Source organism: Punica granatum, chromosome 5, assembly GCF_007655135.1.
Source record: "Punica granatum isolate Tunisia-2019 chromosome 5, ASM765513v2, whole genome shotgun sequence".
Lineage (NCBI taxonomy): Eukaryota > Viridiplantae > Streptophyta > Magnoliopsida > Myrtales > Lythraceae > Punica > Punica granatum.
The window spans coordinates 3,065,268-3,075,977 of NC_045131.1; the positions used below are offsets into that span (position 1 = coordinate 3,065,268).

General features: G+C 42.7%; 3 protein-coding genes across 3 annotated transcripts; 2 read left to right on the forward strand and 1 right to left on the reverse strand.

Annotated features, from left to right (window-relative positions):
- Positions 1-199: 199 nt before the first annotated feature.
- Positions 200-1,276, forward strand: LOC116206843 (putative phytosulfokines 6). Its single transcript, XM_031539661.1, has 3 exons — positions 200-413; positions 508-593; positions 721-1,276. The coding sequence occupies exons 1-3, from the start codon at positions 317-319 to the stop codon at positions 847-849; spliced, it is 312 nt and encodes a 103-aa protein (XP_031395521.1). The 5' UTR covers positions 200-316; the 3' UTR covers positions 850-1,276.
- A 566-nt stretch (positions 1,277-1,842) lies between these two features.
- On the reverse strand, positions 1,843-8,537 carry LOC116206839 (flocculation protein FLO11). The gene is made up of 7 exons (XM_031539655.1): positions 7,803-8,537; positions 6,206-6,307; positions 5,705-5,959; positions 5,028-5,153; positions 4,516-4,950; positions 2,595-4,307; positions 1,843-2,453 (listed from the first exon to the last, which is right to left on the reverse strand). The coding sequence occupies exons 1-7, from the start codon at positions 8,172-8,174 to the stop codon at positions 2,439-2,441; spliced, it is 3,018 nt and encodes a 1,005-aa protein (XP_031395515.1). The 5' UTR covers positions 8,175-8,537; the 3' UTR covers positions 1,843-2,438.
- A 196-nt stretch (positions 8,538-8,733) lies between these two features.
- LOC116206842 (ribosome production factor 2 homolog) lies at positions 8,734-10,662 on the forward strand. Its single transcript, XM_031539660.1, has 6 exons — positions 8,734-8,943; positions 9,031-9,234; positions 9,551-9,796; positions 9,886-10,128; positions 10,221-10,286; positions 10,372-10,662. The coding sequence occupies exons 1-6, from the start codon at positions 8,875-8,877 to the stop codon at positions 10,489-10,491; spliced, it is 948 nt and encodes a 315-aa protein (XP_031395520.1). The 5' UTR covers positions 8,734-8,874; the 3' UTR covers positions 10,492-10,662.
- The last annotated feature ends 48 nt before the right edge of the window (positions 10,663-10,710 follow it).

Sequence of the window (10,710 nt, forward strand, 5' to 3'; positions counted from 1 at the left end):
AGTTGGACTATAGAGATACTAAAGTGGGGCCGAGGGTCAAAAGCTCTGCAACTGACTTGCCCTTTGCTGTTGGAAAGGCTGATTTAATGATCGAAGCTTCAACGTTATGATGAGCCTAACTCTCTGCCCGGCCCTGCCCTGCCCTGCCCTGCATTGCATGTGGAGTGTGTGTGTCTGTGTGTGTGTATATATAGAAGGCCATCTTCATTCTCCCAACCTCCATTGAAGCTCTCTCTCTCTCTCTCTCTCTATCTCTCTCTGTGGGCAGACAAGACATATATACTGAGCACAAGAGGATAAAGACAGAACAGTGACAATGAAGCAAAATCATGGGATAGCACTGATGATGCTTCTTCTTCTCATCCTTGTTGTGTCCCACTCATCTGCTCGCCTGCTGAAACCCAACTTCTCAGGTACAAATCAGTTCGTTATACTGAAGAAGATGCTCCTGTTTTCTCGCTTCGATCTTATCGGGGTTGGCTGAGCTCGTCCAGTTGTGTTGAATAGGTGAAGGTGGAGCTATGGATGAAAGTGGGATCATCGCTCATCATGCAGCAGCTTCATATTCGGATCCATCTGCTGATTTCTCTAATGTAAAGAGCAGATTTCTCCACACCCAAAAAAAAAAAAAATGTGACAGTTAATAAATTTGTTGGGTTAGTTTCTGGTTGGTTTCTTCGATGTTTACATGAATGAATAAATGTATGTATGTGCATGCAGTTGATGGGAACAGCAGATGAGGAGTTGGAAGTGTGTGGGGAGGAGGATGCTGAGTGTATGAAGAGGAGGATGACTGCTGAGGCTCACTTGGATTACATCTACACTCAGCACCATAAGCCTAAGCCTTAAGAGAACTACTTGACTATTATGTGTCTGCAGGCCTTTTGTTGAAGGAACACACACACACATATTTCATAAATATGGGAGGATTAAGAAAAATACATAGAAACGGTCAAAGTTAGTTTGCTGTGATTTATGAATATGTGCTATGAGATGGTCAGGTAAAATAGTCGACATGTTTAAGGTTACTGAGGTTCTATGGTAATTGTACACTTTCTGGAAGCAAATTAGTCCCAGCAGGAGACGAGAAGTGAAGCATATATATATATATATAATCAAATGGCTGATGTATTGTATCTCTGTGTTTGTATATGGACATGTGAAGTTATGAACCTCAAATCCTCCTTATATGTATATATGTTCTCCCATTATGTGGGTGCTTTGAGAAATTCACATGAATATATATGGAGCTCTGAACTGATTCCTTTTCTTGTAAGTATGACGAGGCTAATCGAGCTACTTCTATATGTAATAAATAAATACTATTTTGACAAGCGAGACTCGCATCAGTTGCTACTGCTTCATGCATCGATTATGGTAGAGAAGGTAGGTTAGTTCGATTTACCGTGCATCTGTTACCGTAAGAGAAGTTAGATTAGTCTTGATTGATCATGAATTCATTTGGAATACGTAATGTTAAAGTAAACAGAATTCAGACAATATCGTCACTTGGATTTTGGAATACGTAATGTTAAAGTAACCAGAATTCAGACTATATATCGTCACTTGGAATTGATTCCGACAATAGACGGATATCATATTCAGAACCTGATTCTCACATATGATCAAAGGAGGATGGATTACTCCTTTGCGGTCTAATTTATACGCAGCTGGAGTAAAGGGCGGATTCTAGAGACAAGATCAGTGTAAGTTCCGCGTCAAATCCTTTTGGATTCCAATTGTCGATCAAATTTTGGCACCTTGTTCTCATGTTCATTCCATAACCATAGGAGAAAAGAACAAATGCTTTCAGAGGCGAGGAGTAGTAGAGAAACATTCACATTAAGCAAGGAACTCCTTCAAATATTCACTGTAAGTCTCAGAGATTCTCTACAGGATCCTTCATATCTGTTTCTGCCAAAGGGAGTTATAACATACAAGCAAAAGTCGTAACTAGTACATCCATAAGCTGAAAGAAAGCTCGTAGTTCGGGAAGTACAGATAACCGCTATATGCTACTGTAAGGCATTTAGTACACGAGGATTAAAGCCCCAAACTCAACGATTATGACTGAAGGCCTTGTTGCTTTCTTTGCATCTTGCCTAAAGCATATACGATTGCATTAAGAAATTTTTAAAAAAAAGAAGTTGAGAATGAGGCAAAGAGAGGAGGAACAACATTGCAAGCCAAGATTGACAACAGAGAACTGAGGCGCAAACTATCTCAAATCTATTATCTGTTCATCTTTTGAAATATGAACATTGAAGGAGAAAAGTAAGGGAAGCAGGAAATTAATGAGCATCTTCTCCGCACTATTTTCTGGGCACTTCTAGATCTGAGTGCATAAAGAAAAACCTGAAGTCTCTGTTGATTTGAACAGTTCGCAACTGCATCCCAATCCTTATAGCATCTCCACTCACTATCAATGGCATCAAAAGTTAAGCATCCTCTTCCTACCAAAAATCAGCTAAAAGGTTAAGGATTTTAATAAAGAAGACAGATTAGCCAGTCATATGAATTAAGAACATGGGATCACTGCCATCTGCAAGCTTTTGACATATCCAAATAAGCAGGTAGTTAAAGAAGGGGCATACCTTCTTCACATGGATGCGGAATCCCAGGTCCTCAACTGAATTACTGGATAGACAGTTCGCATGGACAGCTGCTCGAAAGTTGCTGTCAGTTTCAGCACTAACCTCGGGAGTCCCACATGGGATAGGCATGTACACTGCTCCCTTGAACATCCATTCATCCTTTCCAAGGTCGTAAAAATCCTCAAACAACTCCCCACACAGAACACATGCACATTGAGTTTCATCTGCAGGAACCATTGGCCCAACGACCCCACTCGTCTCACTGCACTTCTCCTCCTCAACTTTAATGGACTCAGCCCCATACATATGAGGTCCTGTTCTTCCAGCAACCCAATCACTTGAATGCGCGTACCATTTGTTTGATGCATTAGCTGCAGCTTTTTGCTTGGGATTCTGTGAAGCATGCCAAACCAGATGTCTATCAAGAGTCTCCTTAAGCTGTAGCCGCAAGCCACAGATGCCACACTGGTGTGGAAGTTCGTCAAAGAGATGGTCGATCACAGAAGAATGGAACTTCCTTATTACATCTGGCTTCAACTCGAATCCTATCAGGTTCTTTATCTCCTCTGTTTTTGCTGGAGGCTGAGGCGAATCTGAGGTTTCAGCAACAGGTTCAGGAACAGATGCCTCCTCAACAGCTGCTGAGACTGGGATCTCGGTGGAAAGTGAAGCTGAAGAAACCAATTCGGGGGTTGCAGTAATAGCATCCTGCTTCTCGTTCAGCAGCGGCTTAGATGTTTGGGGAGGAACAGGAGCTGGAGATTCCGTCTTAGATGCAGATATCAGACCTTTCGCAACTAAGGAGCTGAGAAGACTTGATATCGGATCCGAGGAGTTCTTTGTCACATCAGGACATTCTTCAGGTTCATTTTTGGTGATTTTCCCCTGGGACGAGTCTGTTGCAGTTGACGTGGTGTCATGAGAAGTAGCCAAAACAGGTGATGATTCTGATTTTGGCTTGGGAAATGGCAACTGAGTTGACTGGTGCCCACCAGGCAAAGCTCTAGAGCTCGCTTGTGATGCCTCCAGCCCTTTGTTATGAGAACCCAGCCCAGGTAGACTAGTAATCATTGCATTAATACTCCCGCTCTTAGCAAGGGCAGCTAACAAACTGCTAGTACTAGCACTCAATTGCCCAGAAGTAACAGATGGGGGGGGAGAATTCTCTGGTGCAGAATCTTGAACAGATGAGATTACTTGATGTCCAGGACCTTGAGCAGGGACTGGCTGTGAAATCTGCGGAAGTTGCGTTGGTTGAAAAGAAATCACTGGAGCAGCAGCCGCCTTTGATTCGTGGGGCTGATGTCTCTTCAAACTGCCCGACTGAACATTAGATGGAATGGGCAAAGAGTCATCACCATACCGGTTACTCGGCCCCAAACTTGACTTGCTCGAAAATTGAGATGTTCTCAGATCTGTCTGAGGATGTCGTGCCAAGTCAACAGGAGGAGAATGCTGGCGTATCGGTGACTGAGCAGAAGGGGAGGGGGGTCCAAGAGAATGAATCCGCTGCTGTCCACTGGTTCCAGTATGAGAAGATGATCTCATTTGTGATCCTATCCCTGTCCTAGAAAGGGAGCTTCCACTGGTTGAAAGCCCACTTATCTTGGCAGGGTAGCCATCGGAGAGACCTGAATGACTCAGAGTTCCAAGAGCCCCAACTTGATTTCTCCCTTCCCTTGAGAGTGTTCTTGGGAGATTATTTTCAAAGTCCTAAAAAGAAGTTACACAATGAGAAGTGGTACCATGAATAGATGCAGATTACAAACTGTGGTAAATAATGAATGAAAGAAATGCATGGAGGCATGAAACTCGGCTCTCTTCACAGCAGGAGTTTCCTATAGTCCTCAGCTCATGCCTCCTCTAGTGACATTAATTGAAAATTTTCGCATGCAATTCCTACTCATTCACACAAGCTCACCAGTTTTTCTGATCCATCTGAAGCCCAGTGATCTTTCCTTGCAATGCTTGATGTATTAATTGCTGCATCACGGTCTGTCAATCTAGAGCCCATAGAATCCCATAAGAACTCTTCTTCTTCCGAGTTCTTCCAGCTAGTAGACATTCCACCACCACTTCTACTAAGCTTTGAATCAATGTTGGAAGACTTGGGTGGTGGATAACCCTGAAGCTTCTGCTTTGCAGGAAATCCATTTCTCTGGGTGGAGACTGTATCGGTAATGCCACCACTGCCAACTCCATACCAAGGCTTCTGCTCTGTAGCCTTACCAACAGTTCTACCAGGTCCTAGTCCTGGATTTCTTGAAATGTCAGAACTATACTCTAAGTCTCCATAAACTACACCAATATTCTTCTTGTCTAGAAGAGGATCGACACGCGGGTCTCTCTGAGAACGCTGAATGAACAGGAAAAATTTCAGGTGCCATAAAATCGGAAACAGAAGGAATAGAAAAGAAAGTTGTGAATCCTCACTTGTGTTTTCACAGGAGGACCTGCCCACGTGCGTCCAGTGGTAACACCAGTCGGTCTGTCCAGCCTCTCTATATCCTCTGATGAATTGACCAACGTCCCATCCATATCATTAGCTATACCTTTGGGCTACATCACAAAATATAATAACAACGATTTTAATAGTAGTCTTTTAAAATTAGAGAATATTTTGGAAAAAATAACTTATTAAATAGGTATCGTGAAGATACAGCCCAAACAGAGGAGAGAATGAACAAAAGACCGCGTTCAGTATGTCTTGCCCAAAATTACAATATAGAAAAGGAAGATCTAAGTCTCGAGACAACAGAACTAACTCTCATCAATGCCAATTTGTTATAAGACTCCAGCAACCTGACACCGATGAGTTATATTAGACCCCTTACTCCTTATTATCATTCCATAAGACAGATTGATATCCACACATCCTCGACATTGAATTTAAAAGCGAAAAGATGCAAAAAACATATAATCAGAAGTATCATAACCAGAGGAACTAAAGCATTGCGAATGCAGTCAATGATTCTTGGCGATGCCAATGAACAACTTAAGTTCCAACATCCTCGTCCAGAAAACTTGAAACAACTTAATATATGAATAGATCCAATTCAAAAAGGATACATATCGCATTATATTATATACTATCTGAACCACCAACTTACCCTCGCTGATTGCTGAAGCCGTTGCCTTTCCAGATATTTGGGGTTTACATGAATGCTATGAGGTGGGCGTTGAGACTGCGAATCAGACCTGGATGTTGCAGGAGCCGAAGAACCATTGGCAGAAGAACCAAAGCCAAGTTCCTTTTCAATAAATTGAAGCGTTTGAGGATGAAAGACTCCTTTCCAGGTTCCAAAAAGATGGCGCATGCTCGAATGAATTGGAGGGTCAACCTGTCTATATGCTTTGCAGAAAACCTAGCAGGGGAAATGGAGTGGTCAGAATAGCCTTAATGAGAACCACCATTTCAACAATATAATAGTAGAGATAATGAAGTTATACGGTCTCGGTATAGATATATCTACTAAAATTACTGTAGATAACAAATGGAAGGGAAAAAGTTACTCATACGCCTGGATTAGGACATTTTTATCCTGACAATTCTCATGAATCATCTTGCTGAAATGCTACTAACTGCTACTGAGAGTCAAGAAAGCACATACCTCAGGCAATTTTGCAGCAAAGTACTTGATGTAATCCCTCCCAATGTTCTTCACAATACTGTCTAAGAGATAAAGAGACGGCAGCTTTTGGTCACTGGGAACCTGCAAGTGATTTTTGTTGTCAGAGGCAATGGCCAAATTCTTTATGATATGACCATGAAGCTAAATAGCCGAAAGAACAGCTGGAATACTCATTGAAACTAGATGACATTCATGAGATACAAATAGACCAAACTGAGAGAATATAGTTGCTGGTGCTGTGACTTCCTCCCAGATTTACATTTCTACAGAGTAGGTGGCATCTAATACCATGAAGATGGATGGAACACCCAAGATTACAAGCGCACACATGAAGAACTAGAGATCCCAATCTTCAATCAATTATCAAGATTGATAAAAATAAAATAAAATGCCACCACTTGCCAATTAAGGATACAGATCTATCAAAGGCATGCAACCCACATCTAAGGAATATCTTCAAATATGCAGACATCAGTCAGTCAATTTTTGTTTGATTGATAGAAAAGCAACCCCCTGAGATAGGTTACTTTCCATCAAGCTGTCAAAAGAAAAAATAAATACACCATCCACTGACCAGCTTCTTCATGTGATTGGAGCATCACTATACATTCCTCCTACCAATCTCAGAATAGTAACAGATCAAATTGATGAACTCTTTCTTTCCTCTACCTTTTCGCTTTCTTGGATGAGAAGCCTATCCGCTAACTAGTAACTGTAGTGTACTTCAGTCCAACTTCGAAAGGAGATACTCATCCAACACAAGAAAAGAATTTCAAAGGGAGATAATATAGAAGTGGCATCTATCTATCATTACAAATAAAGTCCGTCCCAAGCAGAATCCCCTGTGCTTAACATCTCAGCAGACAAGACAGTGAAGCACCTCTCAGTAATGAGTTATAACTTCAAGTTTCAATATTCAAGGAGGGCAGCTGAGCTCCGAGGTTTACCACATCACCAGATAAGCACTTGTAGAGCTCTTCATTAATTGTTATCTACTCTTTGTAGCAGAGTACATATCTATATACATACACATATAAAAGGTTAAGTTAGAAGTTAGCATTTCCGGGTAACAATTTGAAGACTGCTGCTGTTCATGGACGGATTTAAATCACAATGGAAGATCTCAACAACCAATCACCATAACCATATTTACAATGGGATCCATATCCATGGCAAGGTCTTGCAATTCAGTGGCCTGTGGAATCAAACCGAGACTGGAAGCAGAGATTAATGCATCCACTAGTTTGAGGGTTCGACTTGAAAAATGAAAAATGGAACCATAGGGAAGAAGATTTAACAGAGACAGAAGATTACTCGAAAACCCATATCTATTATTCCCCATTTGTTTACAAAATCCAACTCTTTAAGCTATTTGCAATTCGTGACAGTGTATAGACAGCTACTCGTCGTCTGCAGACGAGGGGAAAGGGAAAAAAAAAAAAGAAAGGAAAACCGAACGAAAAAGTTGGGCAGCTTTTGCTTTGGTGTTTGCTTTCGTATACATTCAATTCAAGCAATCAATTGAAGAAAGAAGACAACTACTAGGCCGTGATGTAAAACTGGATTTTTCATTCACCTCAAGAATATGAGCGCATATAGTCGAGGCGACGGCCTTGGCGGCGTGCAAATTCTCCCCAGCAATAATAGTCAGGTTGGTAATTATCGGTTTCGAGTTGAACGTGAGCTCAGATAGAGCAGTCCTGTACTGTTCCACAAGCTCCTGGTGCTGCTGGTGCAGCGGGAGAGGCTGAGGCTGGTACCCTCCTCCGCGGCTCGCATCGTTGTTGTCCGCGTCCCTGTCGTACCTCGACTGGACCTGGTTCAGACCGGAACCGATCGGCCTGAGGGAAAACGGCCGGCTGTTGGGCTCCTCCGCCGCCAATCGCGGCTTCTTCAGCCCCGGCTCTCTCGATCTGTCGAAGGATCTCCGCGAGCTGTCCATCTCCATTTACAACTTACGAAGGACCCTAATCTGATCTAGCCTAACCCTCTCCATTACAAATCAAGCAAAAAACAAACGAGAGGAGAGGGAACAAAATCAAGATTGCTATCACATAGGGAGCTGCTACTGCAATCAATCAAAAGCCATAGGAAAGCCCTAAATTTTACAAAGACAGAGAGAAAGCAAAACTGCAAAAATGAAAACTGAACCGATACAGAAGAGGAGAAACCAGAGAGAGAGAGAGAGAGAGAGAGGGGAGAGAGACTGAAAGCTCTCGAGCTCGAGAGGACGAGCGTTATTAGGGTTGATCTTTTTTTTTTTTTGGTAAAAATTAGGGTTGATCTTTAATACAGAAGAAGTGACTGATTTCGCCCTTTTTCTTTTCCTCGGCCCTGTTGGAGCGATCGGAGGAGGAGAGGATATGGTGGAGATGGTGGTAGAGGCGGCGGCGGCGGTCGGCGAGGCCCAGTTGGTTCGGTCCTCATGGACCGGGCTCTGTGGCCGCTATATGAACAGGCCCAGCCCATCGCCGTGGGCCTTTCTTTCTTATAAACCTCTCTCCTCAAGGTTAGGTTGGTGTTCTTCCCCATTCATTGTTGTTCCTCCACTGCTTCCGCCTCCTCCCCCCCACCGACTTACCCTCGTCGGCGTTCTCCGACCGTCTCGCCAGCAAAAAGCTTCTACCCTTGCGCTGGTCGCAGTCAAAATGATGAAAATAAAGACCCCGAAGAAAGGGAAGATCAAGCGGGCGCTTGAGAAGCGAGCCCCCAAGCTCGTAAGCAGCTTCAGCTTCTGCAAATCCTCGGTTTTTGATTTCCCTCTTTATTTCCATTCACCTGAGCGTTGGATGTTTCCTGGGCAGGTCGAGACGGGGAAGAAGACGCTGATACTGCAAGGCACGAAGACCAGCGGGGTGTTGAACTCTGTGCTGACTGAAATCTATCACCTGAAGAAGGATAGTGCGGTGAGGTACACGCGCAAGAATGACAACATCAGGCCCTTCGAGAACGGCGGCGTGACCTCCCTGGAGTTCTTCTCTCAAAAGACGGACTGCAGCATCTTTGTGGTGAGTAGCATGTCTGTGTTCGCGCTCTCTCTTTCATTTGACTGTTCTTGGGGATTTCTCAATAGCTCTAAATGGGCATTGCTTTAGTTCTGAACTTGTTAGATACAAGCATGCTTTGTCTTGTATATGGTGAATTTCAGTTGAATTTTTTTTTTCGGGTACTGATTAGTTGGTTCCTTGTGAGGAATTCATGTTACTAGAAATTGGGAAGTGAAATTCTGCTTCGATTATTTCGATCAAGAGACGAAAATAGTTCGTTCATTTCTTTTTTGCGTTGTGATCAACAATGTATGGTCTTTTTCTCTTACTTCCACAGTTTGGCTCTCACACGAAGAAGCGGCCCAATAATCTCGTCATAGGGCGCATGTATGACTATCATATTTATGATCTTGTCGAGGTCGGAGTAGAGAATTTCAAGTCTATGGAATCGTTCAGCTACGACAAGAAAATAGCTCCCATAATTGGTTCAAAACCATTTATTGTTTTTGTCGGAGAAGGGTTTGAGAACGTGGAAGAACTGAAGCATTTGAAGGAAGTCTTGCTTGATTTGCTCCGTGGAGAGGTCTTTCTCTTGACAATTGATCTTTTTCTTTGCTTTTCGATTTTCAATTGAATGAGTAGAACCTTAGGAGATGTGCTGCTACGATGCAGGTCGTGGAGAACTTAAATCTTGCTGGAATAGACCGAGCCTATGTTTGCACAGCTGTGTCCTCAAATCGGGTTTTCTTTACACATTGCGCCTTGAGGCTTAAAAAATCAGGCACTGTCATTCCAAGGATGGAGCTAGTAGAAGTCGGGCCTTCCATGGACTTGGTGATAAGAAGGCATAGCCTTCCTAATGACAGTCTGAGGAAAGAAGCCATGAAAACGAGCATCGATAAGCCTAAAAAGAAGGTTCGTTTGACTGAATTACTCTACACCTCTAATTTCTTGGCCTTGAGATTTGATTTCCAAATGCTGAGGTTGAGCCCTTTCTGTCTCGGCAGGAGAAGAATGTTAGTAAGGATGCAATTCAAGGGAAGATTGGAAAGATCTATGTTCCTGATCAGAAGGTGACTAATGCAATTTCTTCTGTTTGTAGAGAGTATTCATTTGGGTGTTCGTTATATCGTGCTCTTATGCTTCTCTATGTTGCAGATGGGAGATATGAATTTGCCTAATGAAGCGAAAGGAGTGAAGAGAGAGCGCCGTGAAGCTAAATTGAATAGGGACAGGAATGGACCAGCAGCGAAGAAACAGAAGGAAAATTCTGAATAGCCTATATTTACTTCCAGGCCGATGTCTTGTTCTCTGCTGTCTCAAATTTTGGCCCTTCCCTAGTTTTGTTGACTGAATTAATTCCAATAGAGGAATCTACATTACTCTGTACCATGATATCTTTTTGGATAACAAAAGTTCAGTTCAGTTGCTCCAGTGATATGCAACTTATTTCTTTCACATTGGTCATCGATTTTTGCAGTAGCATTGCACAAAGCC